Source organism: Populus nigra, chromosome 3 (assembly GCF_951802175.1).
Source record: "Populus nigra chromosome 3, ddPopNigr1.1, whole genome shotgun sequence".
NCBI classification, from domain to species: Eukaryota; Viridiplantae; Streptophyta; class Magnoliopsida; order Malpighiales; family Salicaceae; genus Populus; species Populus nigra.
Window position 1 is genome coordinate 26784205 of NC_084854.1, and position 18787 is coordinate 26802991.

At 34.0% G+C, this 18787-nt stretch overlaps 1 protein-coding gene and 1 long non-coding RNA gene across 2 annotated transcripts; one reads left to right on the top strand and one right to left on the bottom strand.

Moving 5' to 3' along the window:
- Window positions 1-4233: 4233 nt before the first annotated feature.
- On the bottom strand, window positions 4234-6083 carry LOC133688169 (uncharacterized). The gene is made up of 2 exons (XR_009841114.1): window positions 5999-6083; window positions 4234-5071 (listed from the first exon to the last, which is right to left on the bottom strand). It is a non-coding gene; the product is annotated as an uncharacterized LOC133688169 (long non-coding RNA).
- Window positions 6084-9485: 3402 nt separating this feature from the next.
- LOC133689107 (anthocyanidin 3-O-glucosyltransferase 6-like) lies at window positions 9486-11043 on the top strand. The gene has a single exon (XM_062108852.1). It carries the CDS (start codon window positions 9537-9539, stop codon window positions 10989-10991), a length of 1455 nt encoding a protein of 484 aa, XP_061964836.1. The 5' UTR covers window positions 9486-9536; the 3' UTR covers window positions 10992-11043.
- Window positions 11044-18787: the final 7744 nt, after the last annotated feature.

The following is an 18787-nucleotide window of genomic DNA, read 5'->3' on the forward strand; positions in this document are numbered from 1 at the left end:
TTTCTGTACTGAAATAATTGTGTGCGCTGATAATATATTAAAAGCTGAGAATTGTTTTATCCTTGTTTAATCCTTATATCAATATCACATCTCAAAAGTTATCTTCAACTCCTTATCATTTGTTGTTTATAATTTTATATAGTTCATCTCCCTATGGTTCGACCTCGGTCTTGCCGAGTATTTATTACTTCGATACTCCTGCACTTGGGATAAGATATCAATTTTTTAATCGTGTCAAGTTTTTGGCGCCGTTGCCGGGAAGGTAAGTTACTTTAAATTATATATTATATTTTTCTTTTCACTTTTATTATCTTTCTAATTTTTGTTTCTTCTATTTCTTTTTTCCTTTTCTTTTCTTTTGCACTTGCATGAGAGTTTGGTCACGCACATTAAGTGGTGGACTTTCTAGGAAATCCTCATCATTTTTAGAAAACATAGTCGAAGAGGATAATCAGTCGCTTAATAATGAGAATAATCGAGTTAGAACACTTAGAGACCACATGAATCCTACAAGAACAAGCGCACCATCATGTATAATTTTCTCTCCTGATGCATCTCACTTCAATTTTAAGCCAGACATTATTCACATAACAAACAAAAACACTCTTATGACTTCTGGGTTCTAATTTTGTTCTTTAAGGATCATAAACTTTGTCACACATGCCCTTGCGGCGTTCGATGACGTTTTTCATCATTGTTTATTTGATTTGGAAGTCACCACCTAGTATTTGATTGAAGGTTACTGGGAAACCCGGATATACTAGTTTTTGTTAGAGAATCACGGGTAAGAGACTGGTTGTGGCTATGGAAGATATTAGCACCCCTAATGCACTTTACCTGAGGTAAGATGCTTCGTGATTTTGATATGTTAAAGAAGTTTTAAAGGTTTTGTCTTTTCATCGGATATCAGGTATACATCTTATACGACTAAAAGATTGATGTCTTCTCCCAAGTGCAGGAGTGTCGAAGTAATAAATAACTCGGCAAGACCGAGGTCGAACCACAGGGAGGTTAACTATATAAATTATAAATAACAACAACAAGAACAAGAAGAATAAGTTAAAGAAAGCTTTGAGATGTGATATTGATGTAAGGATTAAACAAGGATAAAATAATTGTCAAGGTTAAAGGATCCACCAATGGTATTTCAAATAATTATATTATAAACTCTTTTTATTACTCAACTAGAAACCACACACAAATAAGGTTCCAATCGGATTATAAATTGTTAACATGATTACATTAGTTATCTTATTCGAATAATGCTAATACTTGTAAATGTTGTCAGGCATTCATGATTATAACTTATGTTAACAACAAATGAAGTTCCTTTCATAGCACAAGTGTCGGTTATACCATATGGTTGGGCTATGAAAGTGCGAAGTACTTGTTGTATCAAGGGTTATACAACATAAATTTAGATTAACCATTTAACAAGCAAAGTATTAAAAGTGAACAAGATAAGAAATACAAAACATTTTAGTATCAAACATTAAAGTCCATGTTGAGTTTATACTATACTTATTCTTACACCATTAATGTAACCTTTTCACCTTGACATGATAAACTTAGCTAAACATAATGAAAGAGAGAAACATAATTAAACAAGGAAAGGAAATGAAAAGCATAAGCAAGAGATTAATATAAGCAAAACTTAACCATTACAAAATATAAAGAGAGAGCAAGAGCATGATCTTGATCTGAAAACCAAGATGCCTAAATACATGATAAATGCCTCCTTTTATAGGACAAAATTCAAAACTATTGATTTGTTGACTAATTGTTAAGTGGGTGGCCACATCTTGACTTGATGACAATCCTTATCTTTTTATTTGCCAAATACGTCATTGATAACATCATAATTTGAACCGGCTTAAATCATAAAAGTTCTAGAAAATTGTCTCAGCTTTCCAAGAAAAAAAAGTTGAGGTCATTTGGACTTCTAGAACTCGAGATATGGGCTGAACACTGAATAGTGTCTGGGCTGCAGGACAAATTCAGACTTCTCCATTGTTGCTACAATTTGGACTTAAAAACGACATTTTTAAATCTTGGACTCCTATGAAAGTTTTAGGCCTATGTCTTAGCTTTCCATCCATATAAGGCAGACCTAAATCCAAGATCTACAACTCCAGATATGACCCAATGATCGAACAGTATTCCAGTTTGAACTGAACCATCATCTCTTTTCTAAATTTAGCCATCTCTTTGTCCTTTCAATTTCCGTACTTAAACTCATCAATCAATCCTTTCATTTATCTGATAAGCCTGCATTTAAGATGAAAATTTACCATAAATTAAAGGTATCTTATGGTATCAGACTTGTTATTATAAAACATGCTTTAGTTAAGGAGTTATTGATACCTTAAGTGCAAAATGATGATATAAAACCTTGATAAAAATGTACTTTTAAGTACTAATCAACATCTTACATATAAACTCATAATCCTTATCCATGAGCAAATCCAAACATTAAATTCCTCTTTTATCTTTTTTAATCAATTTTTGTCCTTTTGGTTTTATCATTAAAAAACATATAAAAAAAAGAGTACAAACACCTACACACCACTTTTCACTATTTTTACTCACACACACTCAGAATTACATGTTACAAAATATCAAAAGTTCAAAATAAATCAAACAACAATAATCTAAATATACACATCAATGTCTGAAAATTACAAAAGAAAAAGCCTCAGGAACAGTGCTGGAAGGTTTCTGGACACATGAATAGTGGCGGAGCGTCTTCTCCACGCGTGGCCGCCGCTGGCGGTGCATGGGTTCATGCGCCACCACGAGGAAAAAGCCGAAAGACAATGCGATGTTACTAAGTTTAGGGTTTCTTCCTCTTTCTTTTTATTTTAGAAATTTTTCCTCCCCCCTTTGTCTTGTGTAGATATATATTTATAGTAAAATGTTGCTAGGTTTCCAAACTGGTCCCTCAACTTTTTCTTCTTCTTCTTTTTTTTGCAAATTTTGATTTTGATTTTTCTTTTTTGTATTTTGAATTTTTTTGAAAACAAGCAATATCAATGTCGACTCAAACGAGGAAAATCAATAACTTTGAAAATGACGTGTTAAAAGTCGAACGTGTTCAAAAAACCTTTAAATTTTACATTCTTTTGAGACGGTGTTGAAAATGATGAAAACGATGCAAATATATCAAGAATGCATGTTTTTAGGGTTTTCATAATTTTTTCTATTTTTATTTTTTTCTCAAAAATTTATCAAAAAACTAGATAAAAAATTAGGTAGCAATAAACTTTATAAAAAACTACACACCCCCACACTTTAAAATACTTTAGATTTGGTTTTTTACCATTTCATACTTCATAAGGAGAAACATTTAATTTTTAGATGATACTCTATTATGATCGTGACATATAGTAAGTAAAGCTTCACCCCATAAATTATTTGGTAATTTAGCATTAAAAAACATGGCATTGATTATATCCACTAAGGTCCTATTTTTTATGACAACAAATCTATTATGTTGTGGTGTATAGGGTGCTGTGATTTGATAAATCATTCTTTTTTCCTCATAAAATGTAGAAAACTCCCTAGAAAAGCATTACCCCTATCACTTTTTAAGAATTTTAATTTTCCTTTTCTTTTGATTTTTTACCATTTTCTTGAATTCTTTGAATTTTTCAAAAGCTTCATCTTTAGTCCTTTAACTAGTGAACATATATAAACAAGAATAATCATCAATGAAAGTTATGAAATATCTTTTCCCACCCCTTGTTAACATACAATTTATTTCAAATATATCAAAATAAACTACCCAAGAAATTGAGAATTTCTTTCAACTTTAGAAAAAGGTTTTTTTATCATCTTTGCTTGAATACATACTTTATATTTATCATTATTATCATGCTGATATGAAATATAATCATACTTACATATATATTTCAAATATTTATAATTTAGATGTTGTAATCTAGCATGTCAAAGAAAAGAAGTAGATTCAACCATATAAGTAGAAATAACATTGATTTTATTAATACTGAATTTAAACATGTCATCACAAGAATAATATTTTTTCATAAACATCCCACTCTTAGTTACAATAACTTTATCAAATTCTAAAACAATCTTGAACCTTTTTGTCACGACCCGAGTCCCGGATCCATGACCGGCACATAGGCAAGGTTCCCCTCCAAGGTTCCATACCTATGCGAACCCAAACTTACACACAAACTTATCCTAACTCAATCAGAGTTCAACGCAGCATTAATAACAAAATCAACTTTATAATATAATTGAATTGTCTTAATACAAGAGTTTATATAAGTTCAGAGTTTTGGAGCACTAACTAGACATAAAGGAAAGGTACAAAGTACAATCAAAAAGCAGGTTCTGAAGGTCCAACAAAATGACCTGTTATCAAGCTATAAGCCTGAAAAGAATAATAATGAGAGGGTGAGTTCAACAACTCAGTGAGTAGATAACGTTCAATATACACACACGAGGTAATACAGCAATGAGAAATATATATATAAGTATGGCTCTAGATTCTTATATGAAGGTTTCTCAAATAGGCCATAACAAGAAGATCAAATGGTAAAGTTCGTCAGAAAATCAAAATGCAATGAGCATGAGGCTCCGTACTGTGGGATGATCAGTCCACACAGGTTGGTGACTCCCCCGACTAACTAGGGTTCAGATACGATGTGCACAAAGACTAACACTACCCTATTAGCATGGGTATTCTGACTGACATACCATAGGTTCATAATCATAATCTAACAAACATATTCATATCTCAAAGCTCAACTCATGACATCAATCAAATGACGAGCTATCAATTCAGAAGTCAATTCAAAATATATGTTGGTTCATATCAAGAATTCAGATTTAATAATTGATCATGCTTTATCATAACAAGGATAATAATCAACATATATATTATCAAGAAGCATGATTCAATTCATATTAACAAATCAAATATTTATATTATTTCTCATGCATATGGAAAATTATCCACTTACCTGCCTCGAAAGCAACAAAACGCAAAGCTGATATCGAAGAAAATCCTACTGACGTCCCGCCGGTAGAATATCAGGATTATCTGAATATAAAGGAGACATATTTAAGAATGACTCAAAAGAATATATATAACCTATTTAATACAGTTATCTAAGGGTGTATTCCACAACCCTAAATATTTTTGAACTAACTAGTTATCTTTATTAAAAACCCAACATTTAACGATTTTCCCGAAATCTAATCCATAATAAAACAATTAATAAAATTGGTAATAATTCACTAAATAACCCTCAATTATTCATCAAACCAATCTGAAAAAGGTAATATTACAGCTAGGGACTAATCTGTAATTTATCATATTCTTAAGGGTTAAATTGCAACTTTTGTCAAATTGGAGGACCAAACTAAAATTTATCATAAATCCATGAATATACTGAAATTATGTCCATAATTCATCCTCATTTCTGTCCAGATCATCTCATTATACTCCAGGGACCATTCTGGAATTTTACCAAATTTTTAGGGTCAAATTGTAATTTTTGTCAAATTGGAGGACCAGATTGAAAGTGTTAAATTCTCTTATCTATACAGTAATTCTGTCCATAATTAATATTTTATTCTGTTCAGAATCTCGGAATATTCTCCAGGGACCAATTTGCAATTTTCCAAAGTTCGGGGACTAAACTGTAATTTTTGCAAATTGAGGGACCAAATTGAATTTTTGTCATCTTCAACCTCAAACCCAGAATTTTCAACAGAAAACCCACTGTTCTTTCCTTATTTCTAACACAAATTCACCATTCAACAAAACCATAACTCAAAATCATCATTTTCATCTACAATCTCTCAAAATCATCCAAATAATCAAATACCCACAACAATTAACTCTATAACATTCAAATTAAACCATCAATTAAACTCAAAACACAAATTTCATAACCCTAACATTTATAAAAACCAAAATTAAAGCTAAAGAAAACATATTATACACATTAAAGCATAATCTTACCCCTTTTTACTTATTTCCTCCAACTCCTTTTCTTTTTCCCTTATTTTCCCCTATTTTCTCTTCTTCTTCTTCTTTCTCCCTTCTCCTTTCTCTCTCACGGTTTTTCACTCAAAATATTCAGATCTCTTCTTTTTTTTTTTTCTTTCTATTTATATTTCTTATGTTTATCTAATTACTACAATACCCTTATTTATTTATACTCCAACTTTTAAGCCTCCAAGGGATTTATTGTATTTTCCTACTCATTAATTCAAAACATTACACTTTTTTTGCTCAAAAGACTAGCAAATACAAGGTTTTTTTTTCTAATTTTTGAAAAATGAAACACATTGACTAAAGATAAGTTTTGCTAATGAAATATTTTAAGTTAAATTGAATAATTGTTATTTAGTCTTATCCTAACAATCATAAATGTTAAAATTAATTATGAAAATTAAAGAAATCAATTCAAAAAATGAATTAATCTCACCGGTGACACGATCAAAAGATTTGATGTCTTCTCCCATATGTAGGAGTGTCGAAGTAATAAATAACCTGACAAGACCGGGATCGAACCACATAGAGATGAACTATATAGAATTATAAATAAAACAAAAGATTTGAAGAGAGCTTTGAGATGAGATATTGATGTAAGGATTTAAACAAAGATAAAACAATTGTCAAGGTTAGAGGATCCACTAATGGTATTTCAAATAAGTATATTATAAACTCTTTTTATTACTCAACTGGAAACCAAACACAAAAGAGGTTCCAATCAGATTATAAATTGTTAACATGATTACATTATTTATCTTATTAGAATAATGCTAATACTTGTAAATATTGTCAGGTATTCATGATTATAACTTATGTTAACAACAAATCAAGTTCCTTTCATAGCACAAGTGTCAGTTATACCATACGGTTGAGCTATGAAAGTGCGAAGTACTTGTTGTATCAAGGGTTATATAACATAAATCTAGATTAATCATTTAACAAGCAAAGTATTAAAAGTGAACAAGATAAGAAATACAAAACATTTTAGCATCAAACATTAAAGTCCATCTTGAGTTTATACTATACTTATTCTTACACCATTAATGTAACCTTTTCACCTTGACATAATAAATTTAGCTAAACATAAAGAAAGAGAGAAACATAAATAAACAAGATAGAACATAAATAAGATATAAGTTAACTAAGTAAAGGAAAGGAAATGGAAAGCATAAACAAGAGATTAATGTAAACAAAACTTAAGCATTACAAAAATATAAAGAGAGAGAGCAAGAACATGATCTTGATCTGAAAACTGAGATGCCTAAATGCATGGCAAATGCCTCCTTTTATAGACCAAAATTCAGAACTATTGATTTGATAACTAATTGTTGAGTGGGTGACCATCTCTTGACTTGGTAACACTCCTTATCTTCTTGTTTGCATAAAACGTCATTGCTAACATCAGAATTTGAACAGATAGTCTTCATGAAAGTTCTGGGACATTGTCTCTGCTTTCCAACAAAACAAGAATCGGTGCATTTGGATTTCTAAAACTCAAGATATAGGCTGAACATTGAACAGTATCTGGGCTGCAGGACAAATTTCAACTTCTCCGTTGTTGCTACCATTTGAACTCGAAAATAACACTTTTAAATCTTGTACTCCCATGAAAGTTTTAGGTCTATGTTTTAGCTTTCCATACATATAAATCAGACCTAAATCCAAGTTCTACAGCTCCAGTTCTAATCCAATAACCGAATGGTGTTCCAGATTGGACTGAACTAGCATCTTTTTTTTTTTAAAGTTTAACCCTCTCTTTATCTTCTCAATTTCAATAGTTAAACTCATCAATTAATCCTTTGATTTATGTGATAGGCCTGCATTTAAGATGAACATTTACCATAAATTAAAGCTATCTTATATTATTAGACATGTTATTATAAAACATGCTCTAGTTAAGGAGTTATTAATACTTTAAGTGCAAAATGATGATATAAAATCTTGATAAAAATGCACTTTGATTTCGTACATTAATGCAGGAAGCCGAGGGCTCGGAGGTCAGCCCTAGCGCCACTATATATCTGGCCTGTGTATATGTTGGGGCTCGGAGGTCTTCTTTCCTTTTACTAGCCTTCTTGCCCATTGATTTTATATCCTCTCGTAATGGCCTTTAAAATTGTTACAACGTTGAAGGCTTGATTACCATTAATTTTATATCCTCTCAAGAGTCAAGACCTGTGATCTTCCCTTAATTACTTTTTTTTTATTAAAAAAATAAAATAAATTATATTTTCAAATCTTACCTGACAATTTAAATTATTGGGTTAAAATGATTTTTTGACATGATATCAGAGTTTTAATAACCAAGCAGTCATAAGTTCGAATCTCACATTCATATTTATTTGATAAAAATTAAACACAAGACAGCGTGGGTTTATGTAAATTTCAAATATATAAATTATATCTTAGGATCTCACTTAATAATTTAAGCTATTGAATTAAATTGATCCTTTGATAATTTTCATGCTCATAAAATATATCAATCTCTTCTATGGATTTAATTTATTTTCAAAACTTATCTTCTTTATAACAACACTAAAAGAATGGAGAGGAGAACATCATTTTTTTCGTATGAATATTGTATTCCTATTGATATGAATAGTGCGATCATGTCTTTTTTTTATTAATTTTATTTTTTAATAATTAATTGATTTTAAATTGGTTTTTTTTATTTTATTTTAGTTTGTTTTTTATAAAGTTATTACAATCTCAAATAAACATCTTAGTATTTAGTTAATGATCGATTTATAAACATTTATTTTTATTATGGCATAATAAAATAAATAATAATTTAAAGAACAAAGTTATTAAATTATGAAGTCTAGAGAGATATAATATGTCGTTGTTTTAATATTAAAAAAATAACATTTTAAAAAAATTTAAATCAATCTATATTTTTAAATGTTATACTGGTAGTTTTTAGAGAGTCATGTTGAAATATCTTTAATATAATTTTATTTAAAATATTAATTAAGCAAAGAAAAAAAAGTCAAGTGATTTTTAGATTAAAAGATATTTTAATATCAAAGATTTGGAGATATTTTTAACTTAACTTCTTTTTTATATTCAAAAGATTTTTGTCTGATACATGACGTATCACGTCTAATAAACTAGTATTATTATTGGAATTATTTCTTGAACTTGTAATGTGCCTCAGTTATAAGATACTCTCTTTCCGTAGAAAAAAAAAGGTTTGACTATCGCCCATGACAGCAAAGCCATGACCTCATTCTAAGATATGTTTGAGAACCACTATTTTGCTATATTTAATTTTTTATATTTAAAATTAATTTTTTATATTTTTATATGTATAGGTTGATGTTAAAAATATTGTTGATAAAATTAAATAAAAATATTTTTTTAATCTATTTTTTAAAAAACTATTTTTAAAAATATTGTTTTTTTTTAACTAATAAAATGCAATGCAAAGCTCAAACCCAGACGTCTCTCACATCCACAAAAAAGGAGTATTGTTTGCAAACTCATTGAAGCCTCCTGCAAAATGAAGAACGCTGAGCTAGTCTTCATTCCAGCACCAATTATAGGTCACTTTGTATCCGCAGTAGAGGTAGCCAAGCTCCTTTTAGAACGTGACGAGAGGCTTTCAATCACCTTCCTCGTCATGAAATCAAGTTTAAGCACCAAGATTGCTCGTAGCTGCAATGATTCAGTGATTGCAGCCTGCGGTCGTATCCGGTTCATTCACATGCCTGACGTTGAGCTTGATCCAAACCTATCCAGCAGGTTTTTCATTTCTTTGATTGAAGCCCAAAAACCTCATGTCAAAGAAGAAGTCTCTAAGCTTGTGATTGAGTCCGAGTCAAGCCCTGACTCGCCTCGACTTGCTGGGTTTGTTCTTGATATGTTTTCTACATCAATCATAGATGTGGCCAATGAATTTGGTGTTCCCTCTTATATTTTCTTTACATCTGCTGCAGCTTTTCTTGGTACTACGTTCTATATTCAGGCTCTCCATGATGAGCAGAAAGTTGACCCTACTGAGTTCAAGAACTCGGATGTTGAATTGGTCATGCCGTGTTTGGCGAGTCCCTTTCCAGCAAAGGTTTTACCATCTTCGGTGCTTGGCAAAGATTTTCTGCCTCTTTTTCTTCGCCTGTTTAGAAGGTTCAGAGAAGCCAAGGGAATTATGGTAAATACATTTTACGAGCTGGAATCTCATGCGATCAACTCATTCTCTGATGGTAATTATCCTCCTGTTTATCCAGTTGGTCCCCTTTTGAACCTCAACGGCCATGAACATGATGTGGTGTCAGATATTAGAAAAGATATTCACAGGGATATCATGCAATGGCTTGACCATCAGCCTTCATCTTCTGTAGTCTTCCTGTGTTTTGGGAGTATGGGAAGTTTCGGTGTGGAGCAAGTGAAAGAGATCGCATGTGGATTGGAGCAAAGTGGACACCGATTCTTATGGTCTCTACGTCAACCTCCACCAAATGGCAAGATGGAAGCTCCGAGTGATTATGTGAATCCTGCAGAAGTCTTGCCTGAAGGGTTCTTAGATCGAACATCCGAGATCGGAAAAATAATAGGATGGGCCCCACAGGTGGATATCTTGGCTCACCCATCTATAGGAGGATTTGTGTCGCATTGTGGGTGGAATTCTACGCTGGAAAGCATATGGTTTGATGTTCCAATTGCTACATGGCCAATGCATGCTGAGCAGCAATTTAATGCTTTCCTAATGATTGTTGAGTTCGGCTTAGCAATAGAAATTCAAATGAATTATAGAAAAGAATTTTATATGGATGGTTGTGAAATTGTTAGTGCTGAGGAAATAGAGAAAGGAATAAGGGGTTTAATGGAGTTTGACATCAAGAAAAGGGAGAAGTTGAAGGAAATAAGCGAAAAGAGTAGGAAGGCTTTGATGAAAGATGGATCCTCGTACACTTGGTTAGGTCATCTGATTCAAGATATGATAGACAACATGGCATGAGTGAAATGTACTTGCTTTTCACATTATCTAATAAACAACATTTGTTGATCTAGTTTGGTCGCCTGTTTCTTTAATAGCATACGCGAGTTTATATATATATAAAATATGAGAGATTTATTAATGCCATTAAAAATATAGCTTAACAGAGAACAGAGTAGTAAAAAAATTTAAAGGAGTAAGAAAATTTACTTATAAAACTAAACCCATAATCATAATCAAGCATAATGGACCTTGAACAAGAGAAAAAACAAACTATAATCACACACCCAAATCATCATTTTTAAGAACTCATTGCTTGGCCAAATGATCTGTTACATGATTATTCTTTCCATGAACATGTTCAAACACACATAAGAAAGCTTATTACATGCTTTCGTAGAAGCACATTAGTTTGCAGGTGTCAAGGCAACATAACATTTTTTTTCTTTAATCCAAGTAATGATATTGTAAGAATCTCTTACTCCATAACCCATTGATTTGTAGAAGCACATTAGTCAATACTTAAAAGCATAGCTTTTTGAATTGCCAAGACATCGGTTCTATTAAATTTGTTGTTATCCATTCTGGAACTCTACATAAATATACAAAATACAAAAAAAATAAAATTTTTTGGAAAAAAAATAAAAAACAATATATCGATAAGAAGAATATATTGGAACACCCAAGATATTGCCAAAAACTAGTTAAAGAGGATCAAAATACCAAAAGTTGAGAATGTGACAACATATTTTAGACTGATGAAGGCTTTGTTAGCTAGGAAAAATCAATTTAAGGAGTCAATTAGAATTGAACATTTAAGGACTCAATTAGCATTTTTCAAGGTTTAATTTAATTTATTGAGGGATTAATTAGAAGAAAGGTTGAATTTTTAAGTCAATTTAGGCTTTAATTGGAAGAAATTGAAGTTTGAATGTCGAATTGCAATTTTAAAGAGTCAATTTGGTCAAATCAGAAACTTAATTGTATAAATATTGAAGTTTGATAAGTAATTAGGGACTTGATTGAAGAAATCCAAAAGTAAGGACCAAAACAAAAAGATGCGTGAATATAGGGTTTAAAATTGATCAAATTAGGGGCCAAATTGAAGACAATTGAAAGGTTGATAGTCACTTGAGGGTCAAAATGGACAAATCAGAAACCAAGGGCCAAGATGAAAAAGACATTGAACTTTGGGGCTGATGATTGAGTTTAGCAGGGGTGAAGTTGCATGAAATTAAAAGTTTGAGAGGCAATTATGGGTACAATTAAAAGTAATTGAACTAATTAATAAAAGAAGGTTTTCAAATCTGAAATTAAAAAAACTCTAATTTTAGGGTTTAATTATGATGACATGTCGTTCGACCATTGTTTAGCTTTTTATTCGGTAGTTTTGGCTGATCGAGTAGGTACCTTTAGGCGAATGGAAGTGACGTTCTCAAACCAGCTTTGGGGCTGTAACCACTACTATTCAACTAAGAAACACATTCTCTACAAAGATCAGCTACTTCCATCAAAGATTTACATCTCATTTTCTTCAACAAACTCAATAACATTTTGTCCACAATTAGCCATCACTGTGTTTTAAGATTCTAGACTGATCGAGTTGACATTTTTAAACGAATGAATATGAAGCTACATACCTCCAAATTGATCAAGGTTGGATCCAAATGAAAGGTATGCACCCCCTTTACCAACTTTAAGTGGTCTTAATAATGATGATGTCGGAGTTGCTCTAACGAAGCCTTGAAAGTGAGTAACTCAGTTATCAATGGTTGTGATACTCATTTCTCAAAACCACTAATATTTTTCATATGTTCACACTTCAAGCCTTGTCAATGGGTTCTTATCAGAGGTTGGTCACGTTTCTCTCAAGATCAAAAGGCCAGAAACAAGCTTATTGGTTTACAAGTTTGAGAAAACCACTAAAATATCCAAAATAAGCTTGTTGCAAAACCACTACTGTAAAACCAGCATTGGTACAGAACTTACAACTATAAATATACTTAAAACTCTTCCATTTTAATCAGAGAGCCAAACTTTAAGGAAATAGGATTAATTTTTTTTTATTAAATTCATAAAACTCTTAGCTTGAAACCTTATAAATACTTCCTGGAAAATCAAGATAAAAAAAATAAAAAAAGAGTAACAAAAAAGGGAAGAAAAATCTTTGATAATGAAAACCTAAATGTGAAGGTTCAAAAGCCTAGCACTAGGTATATTCAACTTTGAGAGAAAGTAGAAATCTTCAAAAAGAAAGGACAACAACTATTGTTAGAGCTTGGAGGGTATAGAACATTAATTTAATCTAGTAGATAATATCTATGAGGCACATCTCTAACTTGTTCATGCACGTTGTCGCACGTCAAAAAAAATCCGCGCGCGGCGTCGGCTGGCGATTTTTTGTTATGTTTGCTTGATTGGTTCGTTGGGAGTCGCCACCTAGTAATTTATTGAAGGCTACTAGAAAACCCGGGTACTGGTCTTATCAGAGATTTGCGGGTAAGGGACTGGTTGTGGTTAGGGAAAGTATTAGCACCCTAACGCACCCTACCTGAGGTAAGCTGCTTCGTGGACTTGATGTGTTAAAGAAGTTTTAAAAATTCTATTCTTTCATCGAATTTTAGAAATACGACTTACATGTAAGTTCATAATTCTTTATCCGTGAGCAAATCAAAATATTAAATTCTTCTTTATTCTTGCAATTTTATCATAGAGAAAAAACATTCATAAATAAAATTCAAATCACACATTCACTTTCACTATACTTTTCTTTTTTTCTTTTCTTTTCCTCCTTTTTTGGTGCATCCACATTACAAATAAAAAGAAATTCAACACTACACAAAAATTACATTACATAAATTTAAAAATTACAAAAATGGTCCCTAAAACTCCAGAAATTGCAGGGAAGGACTTCTGCAAGCCGGAACAGTGGCGGCGCGTGGGTTCACGCGCCGCCGTGATAATGCCGGAAAATGTGGGCCCGGCTCAGCTTCTTCTCCTCTTCTCTTTTCTGCCGGTGGTGACACCCACCGTCGCCTGCAACAAAGGAAACAACGCACAACAACAGTTGATTTTAATTCTTTTGTTTTGCAGATCTGCTTCTGCCCCTTTTCCTTTTCATATCTGCTGATCTCTGCAAGTTTTTTTTGTTTCAGGTGGCCGGTGGCATGACCAAAGACTGCCGGTCTGTGGGCGCTGCTGGGTTGCTGCTGCCGCTGTTGGCTGTTCGGCGGCTGAGGAAGGAAAGACCCGCTGGCTGAAGCGAGAGCAGTGGGTCTGAGGAGACGGGGAAAGGTGGAACTGAAACGGCAAAGGGGGTCCTTGGCTCTGTTCTGGGACGGCAACCACCAGGACCCCAGGGATGGCGTCTTTATTTCCAACACAGGAAAACAAATCAGACTGCTGGGGGCAGCGGCTCCTTTGGTTTCAAGACAGAGAATCGCCGCCCTCTCTGGTTCTTTTTTTGGCAAAGGAGCAGGGGAGTTGTGGCCGGCTGCTGTGGTCTTGGAGAAGAGGCTGAGTCCGGTCTGTGAAAAAAAAAAAGAGAGGGGCTGCAGTGTCGGCAGTGAAAGGAGCCAAGCTCTTGGCTGGCCAGAAGATGAGAAAATTTTCCAACGGGGAGGGGGAATCAACCGTGGCTTTGTTGGCTGAGGAGAAAGGGCCAACAGAGGGTTTGCAGTGAGGGAGAGAGTGAGATGGGGGAAACCGGGGGGTTGATTTTTGCTGATGAGAAAAAGGGCTGAGAAGAAAATCTCTTCTGCAGCTGAAGAGGAAAAAAACCAAAACGTGGGGGGCGGCTCCTCTTGAAAAAAGGATGGGTTTAGGGTTAGGTTTTTTTTGTATTTTTTCTGATGTTGTCAAAATTGCCCCCCCCCCTTTTTGTTTGAGTTGTGGACCAGTATTTATAGGTAAAATGTTGCATGGATCTCAAAATTGGTCCCTCAACTTTCTTTTTTCTTTTTTTTGTAAATTTGATTTTTCTTAATTTTTTTGTATTTTTTTGAAAACGAGCAATATCAATGTCGACTCAATGAAGAAAATCAATGATTTTAAAAATAACGCGTTAAAAGTTGAACGCGTTCCAAATGTCTTTGAAAATTTAAATTCTTTTGAGACGATGCTAAAAACGCTAAAAACGATGCAAATGTATTAAAAATGTATTTTTTGGATTTTCAATGTTTTTCGCTATTTTTGGATTTTTCTGAAAATTTATCAAAACGTGAGTCAAAAATTGGGTAGCAACAGATGCCCCCTCTTTACAATGCTTACGAAGCAAAACTCCTCAATGTTTCGCATAGTAAGCTTTGTAAAGAAAAACTCTAAATGTTTCTTTCTTCTTCTTTTTTTCTTCTTTCTTTCTTTCTTTCTTTCGTTAACTTGAGATCCCATCTGGCGATCTCCTTTTTCAAAACCAAAGAATGTGTGTAGCTCGGTCAACCTGAAATTCCATCTGGCGATTCCCTTTAACCAAAGCTACATGAGATCCCATCTGGCGACCTCATTAAACCAAAACAAAGAATAAGTGTGTAACTCGGTCAACCTGAAATCCCATCTGGCGATTCCCTTTAATCAAAGTTACATGAGATCCCATCTGGCGACCTCATTAAATCAAGACTAAAAAATGTGTAAAAAGTGGTCTCATTGTAATGGGTGACCTACCCAGGTGGAAAGAATGTAAAAAACAGTCTCATTATGATGGGTGACCTACCCAGGGGAAAGAAGGGAAGAGTGGTCTCATTCTTATGGGTGACCTACCCAGGGGAAGAATGGCCTCATTATAATGGGTGACCTACCCAAGTAAAAAAAGATGGAGAATGGTCTCATTCTAATGGGTGACCTACCCAGAAAAAATGGTCTCATTGTGATGGGTGACCTACCCAAGTGGAAAAGGAGAAGAGTGGTCTCATTCTTATGGGTGACCTACCCAGGGGGAAGAATGGTCTCATTATAATGGGTGACCTACCCAAGTAAAAAAAAAGATGGAGAATGGTCTCATTCTAATGGGTGACCTACCCAGAAAAAATGGTCTCATTGTGATGGGTGACCTACCCAAGTGGAAAAGGGGAAGAGTGGTCTCATTCTTATGGGTGACCTACCCAGGGGGAAGAATGGCCTCATTATAATGGGTGACCTACCCAAGTAAAAAAAAATGGAGAATGGTCTCATTCTAATGGGTGACCTACCCAGAAAAAAAATGATGGTCTCATTATGATGGGTGACCTACCCAAGTGGAAAGAATGTGAAAAAACGGTCTCATTATGATGGGTGACCTACCCAAATGGAAAGAATGTGAAGTGCGGTCTCATTATAATGGGTGACCTACCCAGATGGAAGATGGAAAAAATATGAAGTGGTCTCATTGTTATAGGTGACCTACCCAGGTGGAAGATAGAAAAAAATGTGAAGTGGTCGCGTTATAATGGGTGACCTACCCAGGTGGAATATAGAAAAAATGTGAAGTGGTCGCGTTATAATGGGTGACCTACCCAGGTGGAAGATAAAAAAATGTGAAGTGGTCGTGTTATAATGGGTGACCTACCCAAATGGAAGATGGTGGTCTCATTGTGATGGGTGACCTACCCAGAAAAAATAATGTTTTTTTTTTCAAAAAATGGTCTCATTGTTACGGGTGACCTACCCAAAGATAGAATGTGACTTACCTGGCAAAAAGACTTGGCAGGCGAAGTCTTGACAGGACAAGGCTGAGAAACTTGGCACCTTCTGGTTGCAGGTTGACTTGAAGACTCCTTGATGACGGGGTTAATCTCCTCGTTTCTTTGAGATTCTCCTACTGGCAGGGTTCATCTCATTCTCTTCTCGTTCCAGCATCTAAACCGATTCTTTGTCATCATCAACTCAATGATTCTTTCTTTGTCCACAAACTTGCTGGACTTCATTGAGGATCTTTCTGTAACAAATCACAAGTATGTGCAATGCTTTGAGGTTAGATGACATGCATGCATCATTACCTGATGTGAAATATAGGTCTCCCCCTTTGATGATCCATCGTCATAGGGTGCCTTTGTTTGCATTCCAAAGCCTTCCTTCTCCTTTCGATGCATTGGCTCATTCATGTGCTAGCCATCACTCAGTTGTAAATGCAGTGCCTATCTTAGGCTGTCTTCGACGATTACTGCTCTCGTTGTTTATCAAGCTTGACTCTGCCCCGAAGTGTGGTGTTGCTTGATTTATCATGAAGGATTTTATCTCCTTTGGATTCTTCTGAGAATTATCCTCTGATTGGTTGTGTGCATCATGCCAACCCATCAAGATTGTTAATCAGTCATGAACTTGCCTCCAGTTGAAACAATACTTTTCAAGTATATGTTATTACCAGCCTTTTTGGAACTGTCAGGTCATCCAGACATGGATCTCATACCTTGCAGTAAAAAGGGCTCATCGTTGTAAGCTCAATGTTCTTCTTCATGGATTCTTCTCAGCTTGTCAAATCAGATCATGAAAGGAAATGCGTTGGCATCATCAATGATGTTCATCACCCATATTCATGTGGTGAAGTATGCATTTAAGCTGATAACATATGTCAGGAGTCATAGCCATGTTTTAGAGGGTAACCCAAGCTGACGATAATAAAATGCCCTTCAAGTGCAGCGTTGCTCATCAATTGTTGCTGAAGTTCACTAAATCACTGACTATCTTTGAACAACATTGCCCCCAGTAATGATCTGAATGTTTGTCCTGCTGATTAGCTTTCTTTAAACACCATTGTCCTCAGTGCGTTGATTCATCATTTGATCATCTTTCATTGCCCCCCAGCTGATCTGAATACTGTTTGTTTTCCTACCCAGGATCCACTGTAATGCCCCCAGGTGGTCAACTTTTCAAGGAGTGTCGAGAAATGTTGATGTCATTCTTGTCAAGGATTTTGTAAATTCGCTCGATGTTCTTATTTGACAATCTTTCTTGTTCTAGAATCAAATCTCATATTTCAATGGTCATGTCTATTCAAGTCTAATTGTTGAAATGAAATCAAAGAGATGTCAATTTTTGAAAGTGTTTTTGGAAATCAAGCTTCTTTGGTCAAAGACCCAACACACACTATTTAATGTAGTCCTTTGATTGTCTTGTATTTTGAAAACAGAAATGACCCGTTGTAAGTTTAAAATGACTTTTTTCATGGTTCTTTATGTCAGTTTTAATCTTTGATCTTGGGTATATCTTTTGATGGTCTGCGATGAGGTGACCTTCTGTGAATTTCAAGGAAAACAAAAGGCTCAAAGTCAAAACTTGAGGATTCATCAAGAAAGATTGTTTTCTTTTTAGCACCAATTTTATTAGCATGCATAATAATCAGTAGCTTAATTCATGAAGCCACGACTCTTATGGAAAAACTCTTCAAGTTTTGAGAGCGCCATTTCTCGGTTCAAATTGCTTACCTGATCAAAAAGGGCTTTTAAAAACATGTAATGCAGGCTATGGTACATGGCTATGAAAGGAAGGGATTTCACAAGCCCAAAAAGTGTTTGATGGTTTCAAAGACCTAGGATCAACATCAAACTATTCATCAACTCTTTTTCTATTGTTGTGTTTGTAGAGGAAATGACATATAACCTTATTAACCTTAAATATCATAATTCTCTTAACATAGGTTATATCCAAATCCAACTTTTTCTTTGATGAATAACCAATCTCAATCATCTGATAACTTCAGGGCTTTATCATGGATGCCAAAGGTCATGGCTTTCACATAGCATTTCTCATAGTTTTCTAACATGCCCCCAGTCTAGGTCTTCTTTCTTTTAACTCTCTCTCAAACGTTGGACTTTTGCTCTAAGCCTCTCTTTCACTTTTGTCTTCTC